The sequence below is a fragment of the Balaenoptera borealis genome, assembly GCF_965194805.1.
Source record: "Balaenoptera borealis genome assembly, chromosome: 2".
In the NCBI taxonomy this organism is placed as follows: Eukaryota; Metazoa; Chordata; class Mammalia; order Artiodactyla; family Balaenopteridae; genus Balaenoptera; species Balaenoptera borealis.
Window position 1 is genome coordinate 90,400,616 of NC_138867.1, and position 25,712 is coordinate 90,426,327.

Here is a 25,712-nt window from a genome sequence, read left to right on the forward strand (position 1 = left end):
TTTTCTGACATACTTCACTCTGTATGACAGTCTCTAGGTCCATCCGCATTTCTACAAATAACCCAATTTTGTTCCTTTTTATGGCTGAGTAATATTCCATTGTATATATGTACCACATCTTCTTTATTCATTCATCTGTCGATGGGCATTCAGGTTGCTTCTGTGACCTGGCTATTGTATATAGTGTTGCAATGAACATAGAGATGCATGTGTCTTTTTGAATTATGGTTTTCTCTGGGCATATGCCCACTAGTGGGATTGCTGGGTAATATGATAATTCTATTTTTAGTTTTTTAAGGAACCTCCATACTGTTCTCCATAGTGGCTGTATCAACTTACATTCCCACCAACAGTGCAAGAGGGTTCCCTTTTCTCCACACCCTCTCCAGCATTTGTTGTTTGTGGATTTTCTAATGATACCCATTCTAACTGTTGTGAGATGATACCTCATTGTAGTTTTGATTTGCATTTCTCTAATATTTAGTGATGTTGAGCAGCTTTTCATGTGCCTCTTGGCCATCTGTATGTCTTCTTTGGAGAAATGTCTATTTAGGTCTTCTGCCCATTTTTGTATTGGGTTGTTTTTTTTTTAATAGTGAGCTACATGAGCTGCTTATATATTTTGGAGATTAATCCTTTGTCCGTTGATTCATTTGCAATATTTTCTCCCATTCTGAGGGTTGTCTTTCTGTTTTGTTTATGGTTTCCTTTGCTGTGCAAAAGCTTTGAAGTTTCATTGGGTCCCATTTGTTTGTTTTTATTTCCATTACTCTAGGAGGTGGATCAAAAAAGATCTTGCTGTGATTTATGTCAAAGAGTGTTCTTCCTATGTTTTCCTCTAAGAGTTTTATAGTATCCGGTCTTACATTTAGGTCTCGAATCCATTTTGAGCTTATTTTTGTGTATGGTGTTAGGGAGTGTTCTAATTTCATTCTTTTACATGTAGCTGTCCAGTTTTCCCAGCACCACTTATTGAAGAGGCTGTCTTTTCTCCATTGTATATCCTTGACTCCTTTGTCATAAATTAGTTGACCATAGGTGCCTGGGTTTATCTCTGGGCTTTATATCCTGTTCCCTTGATCTGTATTTCTGTTTTTGTGCCAGTACCATATTGTCTTGATTACCGTAGCTTTGTAGTATAGTCTGAAGTCAGGGAGTCTGATTCCTCCAGCTCCGTTTTCTTCCCTCAAGATTGCTTTGGCTATTTGGGGTCTTTTGTGTCTCCATACCGATTTTAAGATTTTTTGTTCTAGTTCTGTAAAATTGCCACTGGTAATTTGATAGGGATTGCATTGAATCTGTAGATTTCTTTGGGTAGTATAGTCATTTTCACAATGTTGATGCTTCCAATCCAAGAACATGGTATATCTCTCCATCTGTTTGTGTCATCTTTGACTTCTTTCATCAGTGTCTTCTAGTTTTCTGAGTACAGGTCTTTTACCTCCTTAAATAGGTTACTGCTAGGTATTTTATTCTTTTTGTTGCAGTGGTGAATGGGATTGTTTCCTTAATTTCTCTTTCAGATTTTTCATCATTAGTGTATAGGAATGGAAGAGATTTCTGTGCATTAATTTGGTATCCTGCTACTTTACCAAATTCATTGATTAGCTCTAATAGTTTTCTGGTAGCATCTTTAGAATTTTCTATGTATAGCATCATGTCATCTGCAAGCAGTGACAGTTGTACTTCTTCTTTTCCAATTTGCATTCCTTTTATTTCTTTTTCTTCTCTGATTGCTGTGGCTAAAACTTCCAAAGCTATGTTGAATAATAGTGGTGAGAGTGGGCAACCTTGTCTTGTTCCTGATCTTAGTGGAAGTGGTTTCAGTTTTTCACCATTGAGAATGATGTTGGCTGTGGGTTTGTCTTATATGGCCTTTATTATGTTGAGATAAGTTCCCTCTATGCCCACTTTGTGGAGAGTTTTTATCATAAATGGGTGTTGAATTTTGTCAAAAGCTTTTTCTGCATCTATTGAGATGATCATATGATTTTTATTCTTCAGTTTGTTAGTATGGTGTATCACATTGATTGATCTGCGTATTCTGAAAATCCTTGCATCCCTGGGATAAATCCCAGTTGATCATGGTGTATGATCCTTTTAGTGTGTTGCTGGATTCTGTTTGCTGGCATTTTGTTGAGGATTTTTGCATCTATATTCATCAGTGATATTGGTCTGTAATTTTCTTTTTTTGTAGTATCTTTGTCTGGTTTTGGTATCGGGGTGACGGTGGCCTCGTAGAATGAGTTTGGGAGTGTTCCTTCCTCTGCAATTTTTTGAAAGAGTTTGAGAAAGATGGGTGTTAGCTCTTCTCTAAATGTTTGGTAGAATTCATCTGTGAAGCCATCTGGTCCTGACTTTTGTTTGTTGGAAGATTTTTAATCACAATTTCGATTTCAGTGCTTGTGATTGGTCTGTTCATATTTTCTATTTCTTCCTGGTTCAGTCTTGGAAGGTTATACCTTTCTAAGAACTTGTCCATTTCTTCCAGGTTGTCCATTTTATTGGCATAGAGTTGCTTGTAGTAGTCTCTTATGATGCTTTGTATTTCTGCAGTGTCCATTGTAACTTCTCCTTTTTCATTTCTAATTTTACTGATTTGAGTCCTCTCCCTCTTTTTTTTTTAAAATAAATTTATTTATTTATTTATTTATTTATTTTTGGCTGTGTTGGGTCTTCGTTTCTGTGCGAGGGCTTTCTCTAGTTGCAGCGAGCAGGGGCCAGTCTTCATCACGGTGCGCAGGCCTCTCACTATCGTGGCCTCTCTTGTTGCGGAGCACAGGCTCCAGATGCACAGGCTCAGTAGTTGTGGCTCACGGGCTCAGTTGCTCCGCGGCATGTGGGATCTTCGCAGACCAGGGCTCGAACCCATGTCCCCTGCATTGGCAGGCGGATTCTCAACCACTGCAACACCAGGGAAGCCCTCTCCCTCTTTTCTTGATGAGTCTGGCTAAAGGTTTATCAACTGTGTTTATCTTCTCAAAGAACCAGCTTTTAGTATTATTGATCTTTGCTGTTATCTTTGTTTCTATTTCATTTCTTTCTGCTCTGATCTTTATAAGTTCTTTCCTTCTGCTAACTTTGGGTTTTGTTTGTTCTTCTTTCTGTAGTTCCTTTAGGTGTAAGGTTAGATTGTTTATTTGAGATTTTTCTTGTTTCTTGAGGTTGGATTGTATTGCTATAAACTTTCCTCTTACAACTGCTTTTGCTGCATCCCATAGGTGTTGGATCGTCATGTTTTCATTGTCATTTGTCTCTAGGTATTTTTTGATTTCCTCTTTGATTTCTTCAGTGATCTCTTGCTTATTTAGTAACGTATTGTTTAGCCTACATGTGTTTGTGCTTTTTACATTTTTTTCCCTGTAATTCATTTCTAATCTCATAGCATTATGGTCGGAAAAGATGTTTGATATGATTTCAATTTTCTTAAGTTTATCGAGGCTTGATTTGTGACCCAAGATGTGATCTATCGTGGAGAATGTTCTGTGTGCACTTGAGAAGAAAGTGTAATCTGCTGTTTTCAGATGGAGTGTCCTATAAATATCAATTAAATCTATGTGGTCTATTTTGTCATTTAATGCTTGTGTTTCCTTATTAATTTTCTGTCTGGATGATCTGTCCATTGGTGTAAGTGAGGTGTTTAAGTCCCCCACTATTATTGTGTTACTGTTGATTTCCTCTTTTATAGCTGTTAGCAGTTGCCTTATGTATTGATGTGCTCCTATGTTGGGTGCATAAATATTTATAATTTTTATATCTTCTTCTTGGATTGATCCCTTGATCATTATGTAGTGTCCTTTTTGTCTCTTTTAACATTGTTTATTTTAAAGTCTATTTTATCTAATATGATTATTGTTACTCCAGCTTTCTTTTGATTTCTATTTGCATGGAGTATCTTTTTCCATCCCCTCACTTTCAGTCTATATGTGTCCCTAGGTCTGAAGTGCTGCATTTAGTGTTGTCCAAGAGGTCTCTTAGGCTGTCTTCATTTCTTTTCATTGTGTTTTCTTTATTCTGTTTGACAGCAGTGATTTCCACCATTCTCTCTTCCAGGTCACTTATCCTTTCTTCTGCCTCAGTTATTCTGCTATTGATTCCTTCTGTGTATTTTTCATTTCAGTTATTGTATTGTTCATCTCTGTTTGTTTGTTCTTTAATTCTTCTAGGTCTTTGTTAAACATTTCTTGCATCTTCTCGGTCTTTGCCTCTATTCTTTTTCTGAGGTCCTGGATCATTTTCACTGTCATTATTCTGAATTATTTTTCTGGAAGGTTGCCTATCTCCATTCATTAATTGTTTTTTTGGTGTTTTATCTTGTTCCTACATCTGGTACATAGTCCTCCGCCTTTTCAGTTTGTCTGTCTTTCTGTGAATGTGGTTTTCATTCCACAGGCAGCAGGATTGTAGTTCTTTTTGCTTCTGCTGTCTGCCCTCTGGTCAGTTCCCACTTGTTTATGTTGTAGGAAATATACATAATCTTTACCTATATACTTATATGCACATCCTTCTTCATATCGCCACGTAGTACCTTTTTCCAAAGTTAAAAAATATTTTTTAAGAGTAAGTGTATGCTAATTTTATAAAAAATAAGGAATACCATATTGAACCAGATGGTACTGAATTAAGTGAATTTAAGTATGATTTTGCATTGAAGATTTTTAGCTTACTTGAAGATATATTGAAATATTAGAAAAGATGGTCAAAATAACTGCTTCACAACTATGTATTCTGATGGCTAGAATTACACTATGGTTTAATATTTACCAAGCCTCAAAATACCCACAAAGACATTTGTGGGGCTTCTCTTACATGGGTAGAAGTCTGAATGCTTCTGTTTTATTGCACATCATATTCAGGAAAGAAGCAAGACAGGATGAGCTCTTCCCCATTGTACATGCGCATACCAGTCAGCCTAGAGAAGTTTGAAAGGAGCTCTCTTCACCCCTTTTATAACAAGAGCAGGGAAACAAACTCCTTTTCAAATTCTTTTTTCTCTATGAGAAACAAAGAAGAATGCTAAAGGATTGGTAATATCCCTGATTATTTACAAGCCCTCACTTACCCTAAGCAGACATAGTAAGAGGGTACCTACTGCTAGAACTGTCGGGAATTAGTTGGAAGACTCATTCAAAAGTAAAGTTTTCTCTAATTGAGAAGTATATTTTCTTAAATTGCCTCTTCACATATTATGAATAGTTCTGTGATATTTTATAGCCAATTAAAATTGATTAGATCCATTGAGTTTTCTCTTTAGAGTACTTTAATTATGAAAACCAGTTTGAAATGAGTCCAGACTTGAGACAGATGGTTAAATTCATGTTTAAATAAATCTAAATTTAAAAAATGAATAAAACTTTGAAAAGGCTCTTTTAGTTGATTTCCTTATTTTGAGTCCACTAAGAATGGCAACTGGCTTTCTTATTTGATAATCACCAAATCTTGGAGATTTTAAAAAATCAGAATCATGTATGGATGATGCATGGAGGTCCTCTAGAAAAGTACTCCAAAATTCAAATTTACCTCTCAGTTCAGCATATGAAAGAAATGCATTTTGGATGCATGACCTACTGAAGACCAAAGTAGAGTTCAGGCTATGTTTATTGGTTATCAGTTTTGTTGAAATGACCTGAAAGTGGGAGGATTTGTCTTTTTTTGGACCTACTTATTAATACATGATCTATCAGCAGCTACCTTATGGCAAGAATGCTTTTCAGTGAATGGAGCTTAATATGATAGGACCTTTACAATGTCATAAGGAGTAATGGTGCTCTTAGTTATTAATCTAATTTGCATTGGGCTAAAGCTGCAGAAATTGGAGTGACAGCTGTAATATTTGCATCAGATGCTGAGATGTTATGTGGGATGGAATATGCTACATGATTAATTTATATTCTGCAGATAACTTCCTAAAAATAATATGAAAGTTCAATAATATGATTTGTCCCTATTTTGCTTAGTTTTATTAAGTAAACAAAGCTAAGTTTCATATACAACGAGATTAAGAAAAGTTATGTCCTTTTGCTGATTTTCCTCTATATTTTATAGGTGAGCTCCTTAACAATATTAGTTTTGGACTTGATTACTAGAAAGATGATATAAACAGATGCAGAAGGTAAAATTGTAATCTTTCTATAACTTTTAATTTTAAAAAAATTATTTAAGTTTAAATTTATTTTTTTAAAGTAAGAACTATATTAATTTGTGCATTTTCTTGTTATGTGCCAGGCACTGTTATTTGCATAACTGATCTTGTAGATAACAGAACATATGGAAATCCCTGCCTCCTTGAGCTTACATTTTAGAGCAGAAGATAGCTAATTAGTAAAATAAATAAATGAAACATATGGTATGTTAGGTGGTAAAAGGTACAGTGGAGAAAACATGGTAGGTAGATAGGATGTTGAGAGGATGATCAGGTTAGTTGTCATGGAGAAAGACATTTAAATGAAGAGTGAAAGAAGTGAGGGAGTGAAGCATGTGATTACCTGGGACAAAGAGTACTCCAGGTAGAGGGAAAAGCCAAAGCAAAGTCATTGAGATGGGATCATGTGTGGCATATTTGAGGAGTGGTATAGACACCTGTGTGGCTGGAACTGAGGGATTGATAAAGGAAAGGTGTGGAGGTATGAGATGAGGTCAGAGAGGAAGAATGATGGTGGGTGGTATGGGAGGCACAGCTTACGCTGGATCTTGCTGGTTCTTTTAAAACCCTTGGGCTTTTACTCTGAGTAAGATGGAAAACCATTGGAGGGTTTGAGCAAAGGAATGACATGAACTTACATTTTAACAGGATAATTCTGGTAGTTTTGTTGAGAATCATATGAGTGGTTGGGGAAGGATGTAAGTAAGATTACTTCTAGGCTATTGGAGTAATACAGACAAGGGTTCATGCTGGCTTGGACCTGGGTGGTAGCAGCAGAGGTGATGAGAAGCGGGCAAATTCTGGATGCACGTACAATTGATTCTTGTTATTTATGGTAGTTATATTCTAAAAAGTCACTGTGAATACTAAATTAGCATTAGCTGATTACTGAATCATTGCCCCTGGTGAGCATAACATAAGGGATTAGGTCCCTTTAAGCAGGGTCACAACATTTTCGACAGTTGATCAACACATCACTTTGTTTTTTGTGTGTTTCTGTTTAAAGACACATTCTTTAATATATATTGTTGACTCATTAACATTGAACTCACAGCTAGCAGTACTATAACTCACGACTAAACAAAGCTATCTAACACATATTTGCTCTATCAGGGACATCACAGCCTCCTTGAGCATAAGAATACTATGCAGCACTTCAGCACTCTGCTTGGGGGTCATTTTAAAATCAAAGTTACCATCGAAAAGCACAAAAATGCAAAAAATGTGGAACTAAATAGACTACAGAAAGGAGTTTACAGTAGAAGAACTGAAACAAAAAGGTCGAGCATAGCTTTTCAACCTCAGTTGAGAATGTGTGTATCAGGTGACTCCTTTGCTGCTCTGCATGTGTGCATGTCCATGATTGACCTGAAAAGCAATGTGTATATCAATTTTGGGATTAAAAAGAAATTTTAGGCAGTAGGTCTGAATTCATGGAAATATGGAATCCATGGATACTGAAGATTTATTATATACTGAAAGTAGAGCTTAAGGATTTGCTGATGAATTAGATGTAGAGTGTGAGAGAAAGAAGTCAAGAATGATTCCAATATTTTTGGCCTGAGCAATGGGAAGGATGGCATTGTTGTTACTGAGATGGAGAAAAATATAGGAGGAGCAGATTTGGAGGTGAAGATCAGGAGTTTGGTTTTGAGATTCTTATTAGACATCTAAGTGGAGATGTCAGATTTGCACTTGGATCTCTAATTTTGGAGTTCCAGGGAGACTTCTGGGGTTGAACTATCAATCTGATTGTTAGTTGACATTTAAAGCCATGAGAGTTGATGATATTACAAAGGGTGTTAATTAAGATAGAAAAGAGTCCTAAGTCTGAGCCTAACATTAAGAAGTCACAGAAATGTGGAGGAAATTGTAAAGAAGACTAAGATAAAAGGAAAACCAAAAGAATATATTATTCTGGAAGCCAGATGGGGTGAAAGGATTTCAAGGAAGAACAAATGATCACGTGATTTGCAGTTGCTTGCTGCTAAGACAAAAGATGAGGACTAAAGTTTGGATTTAGCAAAACGTACATTATTGGTGACTTTGACAAGAACAGTTTCAGTGGAACAGTAGAAGGAAACACCTAAATGGGATGGGTTTAAGAAAGAATGAGAAGAAAAAAACTGGAGATAACTAGTATACACAAATCTTAGAAGTTTTGCAGTAAAGGGAAAGAGAGAGATAGGGAGTTAAGTAAAAGAAGTAGAGTCAAGGGGGAATTTTATTTAAAGATTAGGAGCTATTGTAGCTTGTTTGCTGACAAAAATGTTCCCATGAAGAAGGAAAAGTTGATGAGGCAGCAGAATGAAGGAAGAATTGCTGGAGCAACGTGCTTGTTGTATAGGAGAGAATGGATCTAGTACCCAAGGGAATGGATTGGTCTTAGCTAAGAGCAAGGGCAGTTTATTCATTGAAATAGTGCAAGAGGGGCTACAGCCTTATTCAGATAAGAGGTTAGATAGACTGGTGAGAGCTTGTGGAATTTCCATTGAGATTCCATTTTCCCCCCTTAGTGGGGCTCATGGGCTTCCTCTTCATACTTATATGGTTCCAAATTCAAAATCACAAGGTACAAATCAGTAAGTAGACGGTGAAAACTTTTTCTCCCACGTATTACCCAGTTGTTTTTTTTTTTTTCCTCCAAGGAAACCAATATGATGTTTCTTCTAGATATATTCTACTCATAACCTGTGGCTTTTAAACCACTTCATTAAGGATATTCATCAACTTATTAGATAACCTTGTATATTATAGCACATTATTAGGAGTTTTAGATCAGTGACTAGTTGGTTATCCATACTAAATATATGGTGATCTCTACACTCCCTCTTCTACAATTATATCCTAACATTATGATGACTGTTTTGTGAACCTCCATCTTAATTTTCTTGTCAAGCATTTTTAAGGAAGAGACTATGAATATGTGTCTCTCACAGAACTTAGGATGTCATGGACTCTGGATAAAGATTTAAAGGATGAATGCCCTTAATTTGCTGTAAATGTTGTTCTCCCACACACTTGACTAGTCTTATAAAGTAGAATGATAGTTTTTTTAAAAAAAAATTCTGGCTGTCTTTATCTATTAATATTACCTATAGTGTAAGCATACCTGCTTTGAAACATACATATTAAAACTAAGTTTTTTTCTATCACTGAGACTTTTAATCTCTAGGCTAAATAACTGAATTTTTTAGATTTAGTGAATATTCAGATACTTCTGAGCTTTAATCAATTTTTACAGCTTTCCATTTTTAACTTTTTATTTTGACATTATTTCAGACCAATGGAAATTTTGAAAGAATAATACAAAGAATTCCCATATATATTTCACCCATATTCTCTAAATATTAATATTATAGCACATTTACTTTATCCTTTTCTTTGTCTTTACATGAGAGAGAAACAAAAACTGGTTCTTCTGTCCTTTTGACATGTTCCTGTTATTTATTGAGCACTTATTTTCTGGCTTATCTTATACTTTTTCTGCTCTAGGTCTTGCTTCATTTCCCTAAGGAGTCATAGTTCCATTTAGTAGAAAATAGTATTTAGAAACCAATATTTGGGCACTGGCTGTGCTCATTGCTACTAGGATGTCTTTGTTTTAGGTCCTTTCAGTGGATATAGATAAGAAATAAGCAAATGTACGCTCACACACACACACACACACACACACACACACACAAATGCATCTGTGCCTATTTCTATACCTGTTGCTCTATCTATATTAAAACTGAAGTATTCACATTGATATTTCCAATTCCAGTTGAACACCAAATAGTTCATTCTGTCTTTTCCTATTTACGTATTTGTAATTTCCTTCTCTGACAGTGAGACACCTGGCTACTATTATTCACAATCTACTTACTTGTTCAATCGTAAAATAACAGAAGATAATTTCAGAATTGCTAATTTATGCCTCTGAAAAAAGAAACCTACTGACTACAGTTCAGTATTTGTTTAGACCTCTTTTTGTCTTTAGTCTTCCTCTGTAGTCAAATACTGTTTCCAAAGTTACTTGGATTAATGCTTTCCTTCCCGACTCCTTTCAGTGTGGTTACATTACTCACTGGGAAATACAGTTTGGTTCATTTGTTTCTATTGTGTCCCATTTTAGGTTGTTTTTCTGCTCTTACCCTTGTTGATTTTGTTTATTTATTTTGTTAATGGTTAGACATTAATGGTTTCAAAAGTCAGAACTGTACAAAAGTAGATATTTAGAGAACTATGTCTTCTTTAACTATATCTCTTTATTTCTTATACAAAAACTACAATATTATGATATGCTTTTTTATTTTGATTTTCTACCTGACATTGTATCCTGAAAGACCTCAATATTTCAGTTTGTAGATTTCTTTGTTATTCTTTTTAATTGCTGCATAGCACTTCATTATAAGTTATTCAAGCACTTTCCTGTGTATGGACATATAGTTTATTTGTAGTTTTTTCAGTTATTTATACTACTACCATGAATAAGCTTGTGTGTACTTTTTTTTTTTTATTGTTGAAGGAATATCTTAAGCATAAATTTCTAGAAGTGTGAATGCAGAGTCAAAATATAAATGTGTGTGTAGTTTTGTTAGATATTGCCAAATTTCCTCCTATAAAAATTGTACCGATTTACATTCCCACTAGATATGTATGAGTATCAGTTTCTCCACATCCTTGCCAAAACAGTATTTGCTAATTTGGTAGGTAATTTTGATTTGCATTTCTTTTATTATGAGTGAGGGATTGAGGTTGACCACCTCTTTATATGTTTAAAGCCCATTTTAAAGTATTTATTTTTTAGTGAGTTCTTTTGCCCATTTAAAAAATTGAAGTTTGGTCTTTTTTTTTTCTTAAAATTTTAAGAATTTAAAAGGTATATTACAGTGAATAGCCCTTTATCTGTTATACATGGTACATACATTTTCTGTGAATTTGTTGGGTGTTGTTTGACTTTACGGTCTTTTGTTCACAAATGATGATACTTTAGCTACTCATACTGCTGTGAGAAATAAACTGTCCTTTGTCTCTGTCCCAAGAGTCTTGTCTCTTTTGCCCACATCCATGAAATTGAGGCAGCCTAACTTTTTTTTTTCTTTATTTTTTATTTTTTTTTAACATCTTTATTGGAGTATAATTGCTTTTCAATGGTGTGTTAGTTTCTGCTTTATAAGAAAGTGAATCAGTTCTACATATACATATGTTCCCATATCTCTTCCCTCTTGCGTCTGCTTCTCCCTCCCACCCTCCCTATCCCACCCCTCTAGGTGGTCACAAAGCACCGAGCTGATCTCCCTGTGCTATGTGGCTGCTTCCCACTAGCTATCTATTTTACGTTTGGTAGTATATATATGTCCATGCCACTCTCACTTTGTCAGAGCTTACCCTTCCCCTGCAGAAAAAGAAAATAAAGAAAAATAAAAGGACACAAATCTTTGTCAAGAACATGAAAAAAATGAGATTCTACCCTACTTGGCAAGTTAAAAAGTGAGGCCCAGGATAAGCCTAACTTTTTACCTTGCCAAGTAGGATAGAATCTCATTCTTTTCATGTTCTTGACAAAGATTTGTGTCCTTTTATTTTTCTTTATTTTCTCTTTCTGCAGGACTTTTTCTTTTTCCCTTTACCAAAGTCCCTTCATTTTAACCATTTCTGCCTGAAGTATTACCTTTCTAAGACTGCCTCCGTTATCTTCCATATACACTTTTAAGTCCCTACCTTGTAGTCAGTTCGGTGATCTACCATTACATGTTTTCAGTACTTTCACATGTAGGGTGGGTCTTCTTATTCTTATGGTGGTTTTAGATGAGTCTTAGGCATACTGCTAGCTCTTCTCTCTTTAGTGCATTTTTCTTTTCTTTTTTTTTTTCTGAACAGTCTTTGGTGTCCATGAATGCTTGCAGTGGGAGGGTGAGAGATCATTTGCAAAGATTTGATGTTTATTTTTATTTATTTATTTATTTTTATTTTGGCTGTGTTGGGTCTTCGTTTCTATGCTAGGGCTTTCTCTAGTTGCGGCAAGCGGGGGGCCACTCTTCATCACGATGCACGGGCCTCTCACTATCGCGGCCTCTCTTGTTGCGGAGCACAGGCTTCAGACGCGCAGGCTCAGTAGTTGTGGCTCACGGGCCTAGTTGCTCCGTGGCATGTGGGATCTTCCCAGACCAGGGCTCGAACCCGTGTCCCCTGCATTGGCAGGCAGATTCTCAACCACTGCGCCACCAGGGAAGCCCTGATGTTTATTTTTCTACTCATTGAAAATTTAAAATTTGGACATTCTCTGCCTATTATACTGAGGGTGCAGGTTTTGTTTTTCTTTTTGTTCTTTATTATATTTTTAGATGATATTTGGGAGATTCAGAATTATGCTGCTGCCCAGCTACTCAGAATCCCCCCAAGCACAGCTTTGCTGTTAGAGAATATAGCTTTGGGACTTCCCTGGCGGTCTAGTGGTTAAGACTCCGGGCTTCCACTGCAAGGGGCACAGGTTTGATCCCTGGTCGGGGAACTAAGATCCCTCAAGCCACGTGGCCAAATAAATAAATAATAATTAAGAAAAAAAAGGGAGAATATAGCTTTGACCATGGTATATCATTCAATATATAGGTTATTAAAAGACTGTGGGTCAACTGAATCTAGCAGTCACTATAAGCAAGGGAATGGTATTTCCTTGCTTGATATTTCCAAACTAGAAAGCTTGCTTTTTAAAGGTATTTTATATTGAACTTTAAAATATCACTGTTTTAGTTCCTTGAACAGTTTAAAACTCATAATGCATTTCAATAAATATTTCTTGATTGATACATCAAATTTTCTTATACTAGGACATTTATTAAAGCTAGCACACTATGGATGCACATCTTGTATTTTTTAATGCTTCATAGGAGCATATAATCAAAAAGGTTTTTTCAGCTCTCCAAATTCTGTCTTCTTTAGCCTTTGTTGTTAACTGTGCATTGTGACAACTTTCTGCCATTTGATTTCCATCACAAGCCAATGGATTGAGAAGAGCACACGATTTAACTCCCAGGATTAAAAATTAGAAGCTAAAATTCCGATTAAATGATCTGCTTGGGTTGCACAGCTAAACAAAGGAGAAGCTGAGATGAAAATTGACTCAGAACATCACTGAGTAAAATAGGTAGCTCATTCATTGTTCCCACATATCATACTTGAACTTTAACTTCCAAGTGAAAAAACATATGCGGACATTTAGGCCAAATAACTTGTAAGTTAAGATGAATTCTCATTCATTTTCTTTTTACTCAGAGTAGTAAGTAAACGTTACGTAGTTGAGGTGGAACGTTTTGAAAGAAAGGAAAAATGTAAGGTGGGAGAATGTTTATTTATCCAAATCAAAGCAGAGACTACTTGCGGTTTACTTTTGGAAAATAATCACTTCTCATTTATTATTCAGAGGCTTTTCACCATAATATTTAACAAATGGTAAATGCTTCAGAAGTTTATAATAAAAAATACTTGACTTTCTAGACTAGCTTAATGGCTAGTCTAGCCTGTCTCTTATAAATGTCAAACATACATAATTGAGTTTTGCTGGCTTCATAATATTGTTTGTGGCATGACCTGTTGTATACACACTCTGTTATTACAAACATTAAACGGGTTTGTCAACAAGTGGTGGAAAAGAATTGTAATTCAATCTCTTTGTGAATTTCATTATGTGGAGGAGGAAAAATTGAATGTTTTTCTCCCTGTTAATTGACACATAGAATAACTCCATTCCCTGCTTCAGTGCTTCTCATCATTTGAAAAAAAAAAAAAAGCAGGTATGATTCTGTGTCTGTCATTAGAATTTATTCACTCTGTGTACTTCACATTGATTTTAAGCTCAAATGTAGTTATTTAAAAGTTAAGAAAGTATAATATTGATCTGAGATATTCTGAACCAGAAAGCTGTGTGGCAGGAATGGTGGTGGGTAGTATTTTGCAATATATTTTACGTGAATGGAATTAAAAAAAATTTTAGTTGTAACTTTGGTTTTCACACAGTATTACTATTTCTTGAATTTACTTACATAGTCTCTTTGGGACCCTAAATGTTTATTTTAAAACAAATCAAGAAAAAAAGTACAATAGGATCCCGTTTCAAATCATGGCAAGTGAGCATGTTTTTGAAACTTTTTGTTCATGTCTACAAGGGAGGAAGTATGGGGTGCATGCCCAAGTACATCTCATAACCAAGTGCACGAGTGTCTATGAGCGTAGAGGACAACAAACGAACCAACAAAAGAGCCCTACTACGGCATACCCCAATTTCAGTTTTAGACCCAAAGCTGTTTTTAAAGAATCTTTTAGCATTATGTATTATTATTTTAATGTAATGGATTCTGCCTCAGATGTTTTCAAAAGCATATTTTTTCTAAATTTGCTAATGACCACTGGTAAGCTGTTGATAATTAGATTTTGGCTATGATAGCCTTCTTCAGATTGTTGGTCATACACTGTATCTGATAAAGAGAAAAAAATTATTTGGGAAGTTCCTAACTTTTCTAATGTAATTTTGGACTATAAAATCTTAGTGAGCTGAGTGTTGTGTATTTCATTCGTCATTTCTATACCAGCTAGAAGGACAGATGGGTGGTGTGCAGCTTAAAAATCTGTGCAATAGGAGGACAGATGGGCGGTTTAAATGGTTTAAATGTCTCCATGAAAATGTTTGTGTGGAGAGCTTGACTCTTGAAGTTACACTAAAAAATCTAAGTAATTAATTGGGAATAATAGAGTTCATATAAAAAGCAATATTTTTTTTTTAAATTTTTATTTATTATTTATTTTTGGCTGTGTTGGGTCTTCGTTTCTGTGCGAGGGCTTTCTCTAGTTGTGGCAAGCGGGGGCCACTCTTCATCGCGGTGCGCGGGCCTCTCACTGTCGCGGCCTCTCTTATTGCGGGGCACAGGCTCCAGACGCGCAGGCTCAGTAGTTGTGGCTCACGGGCCTAGTTGCTCCGTGGCATGTGGGATCTTCCCAGACCAGGGCTCGAACCCGTGTCCCCTGCATTGGCAGGCAGATTCTCAACCACTGTGCCACCAGGGAAGCCCCAAAAGCAATATTTTTAAAGAGGTGACATAAAATATGGACTTCATTGAATTTACTAGTTATAATTTTTAAACTTATAATAAAAATCAACAAATTAGAATACAGTACTCAAATATTGTTGCCTTATTTTCTTATTATGAACACGTGGACCCCAGAAGACTTCTTTATTACTTAGAATTAATTTATCTGCATAATTGTACATGAACTTTTGAAACGTCTGTTGTCAGAATTTGTTGAATTCCAAGCAACAGCAACTTAAACTAGTTTAAAAATGATGAATCAAAAACAAAAAAAAGCAAAACAAAACCAACTCAAGGAAAAGGGCCTTAGAAAGGGCTGTTCTGGCAACTTCTGCAGCAAATGTTCATGGACTTTCACTCCAGCTGGTGTTCAGGCATTAATGTGACATAGCTCCCAGCCGAAAGATTGGTACCTATTTCATTGGGAATACAATTTGGATCTTGGGTGGTATCTTCACATGGGAGTATCCCCCTGACTCATGTGGGTAAGCAGAAAAGGGGGTTGTCATTTTAGAGGAAGGCTGCAGGGCTGGCCATAGATGTATCAATTGTACTGGCTCTTTTAGAAATGTGTTTTTGCAAGAAGGATGCTAAGTAGCAATGTTTATGGGTAAATAAATATAGTATTCTATGAAAAAATTATTAAAGTAACTGAACATGTAGGCAGGTGTGTTCCTGCGAATGTTAAAAAATCATTTGTGATTAGTATTATTGAAGTGGTTTATTAATTCCTAAGTTAATGCCATACAGAGTAAGTTACAACTACTCTAGGGATTTATATTAGATGAGGCAAAATATTTATTGGTTTCCAAATGAACATTTTAAAAAATTCATAATTCAAATGATAGAATTTTTAAAAAATCACAGAGCATCCTTCATAATAAGGGGAAGAATTTTTTAATGAATTTCTTGTATCAGTTATGTATTTAAAAATTTATATGATTATTTACTGGTTCATGGTGTAAAATATATTATCCTGTGGGTTGCAGTCAAAAAGTGAGAAAACCCACTCATTTGATGGCTAATGTTATCTTTTTCTGACTCCTTCAGATCAGAACTGAGTTAATATATTTGCTCCCATCCTCCCACTGTAGTGAATCTCTTTCACTCTGTATTAGAATCTCTTTGTAGTCAGCTGTGAAAGGGTTAGGAAATATACCCTAGTGATTAAGTTATTTTCTCATCAACAAGTTCTTTATGTTATAAAGTGAAATAGGTTATCCAGGGCAACATTTTATGAATAGCTTGGACAATTATGAATATCCCTCTGAATAGGAACCAGCTAATGGTCTTTGGGTAGAGAATTATGCTCTGTGAAATATTATATGCAGCTCCCCGGGAGAAGTCAGTGGTGGTTCTAGTATCCAGAAACACTAGAATTTGTTAGTAATAGAGACATACCAGTCTGCTGGAAAGTTCTGTTTCCTTTTTCACCAGCTGGATGTAGTTCCTTGCCTCAGAATTAGGAAAGTGATGAGAAAGGCAAGAAAATTGTTCTAATTCTATTGCTATACCTGAGCATGGTCTGAGGTTTCCTCTGTCTGCAAAACCCCTGGCCTTTTCTCTGCTTTTGGCACTTGGCTGAGGACATTCTCCAATATGGAATACTTTTCTGACTCCTGTCTATAGGGAATACCCAGATGGATGCTGAGCCTGAACAGATTGGAAGCAGAGGACAGCCTCTGATGTCTAAAATTCTCAACATAAGATTTATTTTGGGGAAAGATTCATTTGGAGGAGTCTCCTTGGATAGAGGGCAAAAATTAATATATACTTTGAAAAGCTTATTCCCTAAATCTAAATAATTGACAAGAAATATTTGTTCAGTTTGCATCAAACATTGAAGATCTGCTTAAAAATTTCATTTATGTGTATAGTCATTCATTTATATTACCAGTCTGTAAATATTTTCTGAATGATTTTAGTAAAGGAACCACAGAAGGTGTTTTTTTTTTTTTTTTAATTAATTTAATTTATTTTTGCTGGGTTGGGTCTTTGTTGCTGCGTGTGGGCTTTCTCTAGTTGCAGCGAGCGGGGGCTACTCTTTGTTGCGGTGCGTGGGCTTCTCATTGCGGTGGCTTCTCTGTTGCGGTGAGCGGGGGCTTCGGGAGTTGCCGTGCGTGGGTTTAGTTGCTCCGCGGCGTGTGGGATCTTCCTGGACCAGGGCTTGAACCCGTGTCCCCTGCATTGGCAGGTGGATTCTTAACCACTGCACCACCAGGGAAGTCCACAAAAAGTTTTAGTTCATAAAATTATCATCTTTTAGACTTCTTCTGCATCAAGTTTAAATTTCTGTGCTTGATTTCTAAGTCATTCACAACCTAAAACTGTCCTACCTGTACAGACACATTTCCTTCATTTCCTCAAAACTTGCTGTCTTTGAGCTTACTGCTTTGCTTGCCGATGGAACATTGCTTTTTCTCTTCATGTTTTCACTCAATATTTCAAATCACTAGACCATGGGCTGTATGTCAAAGACTCTGTTTTGCCAAATACTCAGTTCTCAATGTCTAGCACAGTTCCTGGGGGTGAACAGTTAATAATATTTACTGAATGAAAGGAAGGAAGAAATGGAGAAAGAGAAGGTGAGAGGGAGGAACTGTTGTCTATCCTGTCTTTCTTATACCTTTCCAGACTTGCCTCATCTTTTTAGGTCTGTTTTCTCCACAGTCTCCTCTGACTTCCCTGGTCTTTATTCATATCTCAAATCTAGACCTCAAAATTTAACATTATTTACAAACTTTCTTGTTTTCTTGGTTATACAGTTTCACGTGCACTGTTGTTCCAGTTTGGTGTGAGCTCCTTGAAGATGAGAAGGATCATATATCTGTACAATTTTTTGAAAAATTGTCCATTAACCTTTATTCACCAAACATTTACTGCAGTGCATGCTTCCTTCAGAGCATCCTTTGTACAAAGTACTGGCAAATAAACATAGTATATGTTCAGTAACCTTTTGATTATTCATAAAATGTATGAGATAACATGAAATAGTGGTAACTCAGTTTGCACATAGTGAAGATAGAACTTTTAAAATTATCTCTTTGCTAACTTTATTCAATGTTTTTTTCAGGGAAAGAAACTGAAAAGGCTAAGGAGCGTTACGACAAAGCCACAATGAAACTTCATATGTTGCATAATCAATATGTATTGGCATTGAAAGGGGCGCAGCTTCATCAGAATCAGTATTATGACACTACACTTCCTCTGCTTCTGGATTCCTTACAAAAGATGCAAGAAGAAATGATAAAAGCACTGTAAGATACATTTCCTATTTGATATAAAATCCCTTCATAAAATGATTTTAACATTTTTTTTTCTGCTAGTTCACCTTTCGTATAAAAATTGTCTTTGCTTTGTAAGCTGCATCATTGAACTAGCTCAATGGGTATTTCACACCTCTTCTACCTTGTTTTTCACTTCTGTTATCCTTTCAGTTTACACTCACTCATCTCCGCAACCTTCTAGCTAGCCCCAAGAATGTCTCTTATTTTTGTATGTTTTTGTTTTGCTCCAGTTAGCTAGAAATTTAGCTGAAAAAAAAAAATCTTTAGTTTGACAAGTGTTAGTTTTTGTTTGTTTGTTTGTTTTTTGCCGTGCCACACAGCTTGTGGAATCTTAGTTACCCAACCAGGGATTGAACCTGGGCCCTCGGCAGTGAAAGCACAGATTCCTAACTACTGGACTGCCAGGGAATTCCCTTGACAAGTGTTAAGAAGTGGATATCTACCTCCAGAGGACTGGGTTTAAATCCTGAGCAACTGATAAGCCCAAAGGAAATAATTTTTTGGTTTTTTTGCCAGCTTTTTGTTGTATGAGATTAAAATGAACAAATGTTTATTGAAGTTCTGCTGTATGCAAAGCACCCTGGTGCTTGCAGATGTAGAGATGAGTAGGTCACAATTTTTCCCTTCAAGGAGCAAACAACGTTGGTCAGTAATTCAAATGCATACACGTTTACCATACGATCAATTCAATATGCCACCCTATGGTAGACTTCATCTCCTTTATTTGCTGGTTTAGGTGATACCCCATTTCCCAAAAAAAGATAAAGTGTTTTTAGTCAACTTGAATATGTCAACTTTTAAGGGTATTGATGAAATAGTGAAATGTCTACTTAAAATATTTAATTCATAAATTTAGTAATGTCTACTTTAAATTACATATTGTTGATCTATAAACATTTCCTTTCCTACTTTCATTTTATGAATCAATATTTTCTCAAACTCTCCATATGAATCTTCAATAATAGTGTCTTCATCATCACAAGAACATCCTTTTTTGAGACATATAATAGTTTCACACAGTGTATTATCTTTACTTTGTAATAAATTTTTTTAGACCTAGCATTTAAAAAAATCCAAGCATGATAGTATCACTGAAATTGAATCCTATGTCACAAGTACTCATTCATATAACATTAGGAGACTTCTTCCTTTTTTTTCCCCATTTGTCTTAAAGATGTGTTAATGATCTCCACATCATAACCACTTACTGTTTTGCTTTTTAAGAATTATCTAGATAGTCTTATTTACATTAATATCATTCAGTACTTTCAATTGTGAGGTCATAACCCCAGGGATATTTACTAAATCTGTATTAAGTTTCTCTGCCTCCCTCTTTTCTTTAAACTGTGTCTATCAGGTGATTTCTGTAATCATTCCAAGCTAGCATTGCCTGAAGCAGTTTGAATTTAATTTTTTTTTAACCCAAACAGTATTTTGCTATTCAGAATGAAGTAATTGAGAGAATGCTTCATAGTAAGAGAGGTTTTGTAGGATTACTTTTTATGAGTGATGACTTTGGAAAAGAAAAACAAACAAGGCCTTATATATATTTGGGTATATGCAGGATAAGCTTGTTTGTCCACACTTTTTAAGGCTACTAATGAGCAATGGTATATTTTTACAGCATAGCATTCTTTTTTTTTTTTTTTAATGTGTGTTTTTATTTATTTATGGCTGTGTTGGGTCTTCGTTTCTGTGCGAGGACTTTCTCTAGTTGTGGCAAGCGGGGGCCACTCTTCATCACGGTGCGCGGGCCTCTCACTATCGCGGCCTCTCTTGTTGCGGAGCACAAGCTCCAGACGCGCAGGCTCAGTAATTTTGGCTCACGGGCCCAGTTGCTCCGCGGCATGTGGGATCTTCCCAGACCAGGGCTCGAACCCGTCTCTCCTGCATTGGCAGGCAGATTCTCAACCACTGCGCCACCAGGGAAGCCGGGCATAGCATTCTTAAGTTGGGGATTGGGTCTTTGTAACAGAATAGTTTTTCCTTTTGCATTTATTAGATAATCCAATAACTTTTATGATTATTTTTGCTACTAACTGGAGGTTAGGAGAAGAGATTGAGATGTCATTGAAGGTATAAACCAGTTAAACTCTCTAAGTATAATATGAAAAAGAGCAGAGGCCCAGGAGCAAGAGAAGAACCAGGAGCTAGGGCATGTGAGGAAGCGGCAGGCACTGAACGAAACATTAGATAGACAGGAGTTGATCCACAGTTCCATGTTACGGAATCAGCATTTCAGTGGTGATGTTTAGAAATGGAAAGTGATTAGCACTGGCTTACACTTTGGATATGTTAGATAGATATTGTACGATGTAATGCCTTACTGTAGATCATTTACAATTATTATATTATATCAAATGTAAGTTGTTAATCTGTACACGTGTATAATCTCTTCACTTCACTATCCAGGTACATGAAATAAGGTGGTGTGTTAAATCACCATCTGTAAAAATTGGCATTATATTTCATATTGTTTTAAATCCTTTTTGGGCCTATGTTTCCCTGATAAAACTTTAAAATGTTGTATAATTTTCTTTTCTTTTCAGGAAAGGTATATTTGATGAATACAGCCAGATAACCAGTCTTGTTACAGAGGAAATAGTGAATGTCCATAAAGAGATTCAAATGTCAGTTGAACAGATAGACCCTAGCACAGAATACAATAATTTTATAGATGTTCACAGGTATGTATGATATTTTCATTCTTCTTTCAGTATTTATGACAGTATTACTTTTTTTTTTTAACCATATAATATTTAACTGAATTAAAATAGGAAATATTGAAGAGCTTGTTAGGAAATAGGCTATTTCATATTAATTTGTTTTTAATTATTTTCAAAATCCTTTCTCAATGATGATAACTATTTAATTTATATAATGAACTTGAAAAGTTTTTCAGTTGTTACTACATCACTGCTTAAACCCATATTTAATCCATGAAATTGTATTTTCTTTTTAACAATTAAATAATAATAAACTTACGGTTTTCTGTTTGTGTTAAACTTTATAGTAATAATAATCAATGATTTTTTCATGCATGCATCATCTTATTTTATACTCATTACCATTGAGGAAGGAATAAAGCAGGTTATTATCTGTATTCTACAAATGAGGAAGCTAAGCTGAAATTACTTGACTAGATCTTTGAGGCCTAAGGTTTAGTTTGATTTATTCTATTTGTTTTTACTCTACTTTGTTAACATAATTTTAAATAAGAACAAATATTCTGCCTTTGGTATGTACTAAGACATATTATGATAGTACATTCATATTGATCAAAATTATTTGGCATACTTTACTAGAACGACAGCTGCTAAAGAGCAAGAAATTGAGTTTGATACTTCCTTACTAGAAGATAATGAAAATCTACAGGCAAATGAGATTATGTGGAATAATTTAACAGCAGAAAGTTTGCAAGTAATGTAAGTATTTAGAAAATCTGAAGCTTAAATATTAGTGTTACTACTTATAGTTAAATTTTATCAGATTTAAAATTCTAATTTTTATTTTCTTGGAAGTAATGAAAAGTAAATTAAACATGAACTGATCTTTGGTCAGAGTGAAATGTTTTGAGAAATATGTTAACTTTACCCATTATCATCACTAATTTCGGTAATTCTGAAAATCAAAATTCTGTGTGATGTTACATTCATTTGCCCAGTTATTGCTGATATCTTATATTGGAATAATGCTTTATTTTTTCCAAAATTTATAGAAATTTTTTTTATCCCTTTCATTCTCTAAATAGCAGAACCATTTTGGAAATGAGGACAATGAGTGTTAGAGATAAGAAGAGACTTATAGATGTCAGAAGCATTTAGTATAAAAATTTGACTTTTGAGTTCTTTTCTCTTTAAGCAGAAGTACCTTCTGTTATAGGCTATTATATCAATTCCTTTTTCACTTTTTGTTATTATTGCATAAAATTTTAAAAGAGTTTTGAGAAATCTTAATGTGTTTTTTGTCCTTTTCAAACATTTAAGGCTATTAACAGTACATTTTAAAATTTAGAAAACATAATTAAGGCATTCTACTTTTAAAGTATATTTAAAGATATTTAACCTATCTGCTGATTTTGTTCAGGAGCAACACAAAGAAACTTATATTTATTAATAAGTGTTGTATGTACCTATAACTGTGTGAGAACTACAGCTAGAAATGATTACATACTTATTTTCTTTTCAGTATTGGACATGTTATATCATCTGACTTATTGAAATTTTACCTCAAAAAACACAGCCAAAAGTTCCTATCTATGTAATTAAACAATCTTCCTTCTGTTGTTCAGTGACATTGTAGTGTTACAGATAATTAAGTGGTAGGATCCTGGGACTAGCTCTTGGTAAGGGGTTTAATGTCTTTAAAGTTGGCCAGATGGGATGAAGAAACTAACAAATGCTTGTTGAATTACCTCGTCCAAGATGAAGGCTTAATAGTTACGGGGGACTGACTGTTGATGAGAGGAATGGAGGCATGGGAGTACCCTGCATTAGAGGGTCTTTTTGAGAAGCCATAATGCGATTCTTCAAGCTATTTCTCAAGTTTTAAGACCCTTCTCAGGAATCTCTTTTTGACTTTAGATATACTCTTACAATGTCAGCTATCTCTAAACCAGTGGTTCTCACCCTGGGCAATTTTTGTTCCCAGGGGACATTTGACAACGTCTGAGACATTTTTATTTATCAGTTGGGAAGGTAGAGGCCATGGATGCTGCTAAGCAGCCTACAGTTCACAGGACAGCCTCCAACAACAAAGAATTATCTGCCAAAAATGTCAGTAGTGCCAAGGCTGAGAAACTCTGCTCTTAACAATAGAGTTGAATGCATGTCATAAAATAGATGGTAGAGTTTCTCAATTCTTGTGCAGTGACAAATTTCATTCCTTAATTCCTGTGCTGCTTGGTGAAGGCACATGACATAAATTACTCTTGTTTTTTTAAGTCATCATATTACCCCCAAATAATTCATTCATTTATTCATCAAAATATATTTACTGTGTGTTTAAGGTTGTAAGGTTTAATACTTTCAAGGAGTTTATGCTACAATTGATCAATTTGATTTAATACACCAAGAAAGAATGAGCATATAGATATTGGAGTGTTATGAGTTAAAATTAAAAATAGCTACCTATTATAAGCTTATGTAAAATAAGAGATTTTGTGACTAAAGAAGAATTTGTTTTATTGCTTTTTAGGGTATAATTAGAGCAAAACTAGTTATATTCATAAATCATTATTTCTTAATTGTGGTGATGAAGCAATGAACAAAAATGCAATAAATTAAAGGTAATAAATCTTTGATAATGTGATAGATTTAATTGCTTACCTCTTACTGAGGCAAAAGTTTAGCTATATTTTGTTGAACAGTGTCTAAATTCAGGATATGAGTTTAAGATTAGACTTTCCTCAAGAATTTTATTCCAAGAATGAGTTATTCAATGTGTCTATTGGCACTGTTAAAATATTCTAAATTAATTCCATTAAAACATGTATATGTATGTATATGTGTATATATGTGTGTATATATATATTTTAATGTAAGAGGAAAATCTTCCTTTTTACCATAATGTTAGTGTATTAAATGTAAACTTATATCTTTTCTTTCCTGAGGCATTGATTTGCTAATTTTGTTTTTTATGTTGGAATATTAGGTGCAATAGAAATGAATGAAACAAATGAACACATAGTTTCCAGAAAAATAAACACAAATGACCAGTAATCCTGTGACAATTAAAGAAGTATACATTTTTTAAAAAAGAAGCTATTTCAACTACTAGATTGGCAAGGATTACGTAATTTGATAGTACCCAGTGTTGTGTAGGATATGGGAAAATAAGCCTTCTTATAAAGTCTTGGCAGAAATGTAAATTAGTATAACCTTTTGGGAGAATAATTTGGCAATATACATCAAAATTCAACTTGCAAACCTTTTAACTTAGAAATTCCACTCCTAGGACTTTAGCATACAAGTACGCAAAGATATATGTACAAGCTTAACATATTGAGTTGGTTGGGTCTGAATCCTGACAGTATGGCTTATTACCTTTGTGAAAATGGACAGATTATTTATTCCTTTTATGCCTCATTTTCCTCAAAATGTAAAATGGTAATAATAATGGCACCCAATTCATAGTGTTGTTATGAAGATTACATGTATGAGTAAATGTGGAAAACTTAGAAGAGTCCCTGGCACATAGTAAGTTCTGTGTATTAGTTTTTTTTTTTTAATTGAAGTATAGTTGATTTACAATATTATGTAAGTTACAGGTGTACAATATAGTGATTCACAATTTTTAAAGTTTATACTCCACTTAGTTATTACCAAATATTTGCTATATTTCCTATGTTGTATAATATATTCTTGTAGCTTATTTTATATATAATAGTTTGTATGTTTTAATTCCCCTACCCCTACACTGTCCCTCCCTACTTCTGGCTCCCCACTTGTAGCCACTAGTTAGTTCTCTATATCTGTAAGTCTATTTCTTTTTTGTTATATTCACTAGTTTGTTATATTTTTGGATTCCACATATGAGTGATATCATACAGTATTTGTCTTTCTCTGTCTGACTTATTTCACTTAGCAAATACCCTCCAAGTCCATCCATGTTGCTGCAAATGGCAACATTTCATTCTTTTTTATGGCTGAGTAGTATTCCATTGTATATATATACAGCATCTTTTTTTATCTATTCATCTTTGATGGACACTTCAGTTGCTTCCATGTCTTGACAATTGTCAGTAACGTGGCTATGAACATTGCGGTACATGTATCTTTTCAAATTAGCATTTTCATTTTTTCAGATATATACCCAGGAGTGGAATTGCTCGGTCATATGGTAGCTCTATTTTTAGTTTTTTGAGAAACCTCCGTACTGTTTTCCACAGTGGTTGTACCAATTGACATTCCTACCAGCAGTGTATGAGGGTTCCCTTTTTCCACATCCTTGCCAACATTTGTTATTTGTGTTCTTTTTTTGATAGCCATTCTAACAGGTGTGAGGTGATATCTTATTGTGGTTTTGATTTGCATTTCCCTGATGATTAGCGATGTTGAGCATCTTTTCATGTTTCTGTTGGCTATCTGCATGTCGTCTTTGGGAAAATGTCTATTCAGGTCTTCTGCCCATATTTTAATCAGGTTGTTTGTTTTTTTTTTGATGTTGAGTTGTATGAGCTGTTTATAAATGTTGGATATTAACCCCTTATTGGTCATA

The 25,712-nt window shown here is 34.9% G+C and overlaps 1 protein-coding gene and 1 long non-coding RNA gene across 11 annotated transcripts in view; both read left to right on the forward strand.

The window, feature by feature from the left end:
• FER (FER tyrosine kinase) overlaps positions 1-25,712 on the forward strand; it is a 457,469-nt gene that overhangs the window by 110,999 nt on the left and 320,758 nt on the right. For 9 of the 10 annotated variants that reach the window (XM_082376336.1, XM_082376339.1, XM_082376338.1 and 6 more), the window contains 3 exons: positions 18,281-18,464; positions 21,044-21,181; positions 21,800-21,919. In XM_082376336.1, the coding sequence (XP_082232462.1) occupies positions 18,281-18,464; positions 21,044-21,181; positions 21,800-21,919 (442 nt within the window). Of the gene's footprint in view, positions 1-6,045; positions 6,102-18,280; positions 18,465-21,043; positions 21,182-21,799; positions 21,920-25,712 lie in introns of those variants that run through there. The other variant, XM_082376334.1, reaches the window with a different exon arrangement.
• The window catches only part of LOC309622615, a 463,955-nt gene that overhangs the window by 88,013 nt on the left and 350,230 nt on the right, over positions 1-25,712 (forward strand). The gene's annotated exons all lie outside the window — the stretch shown is intronic.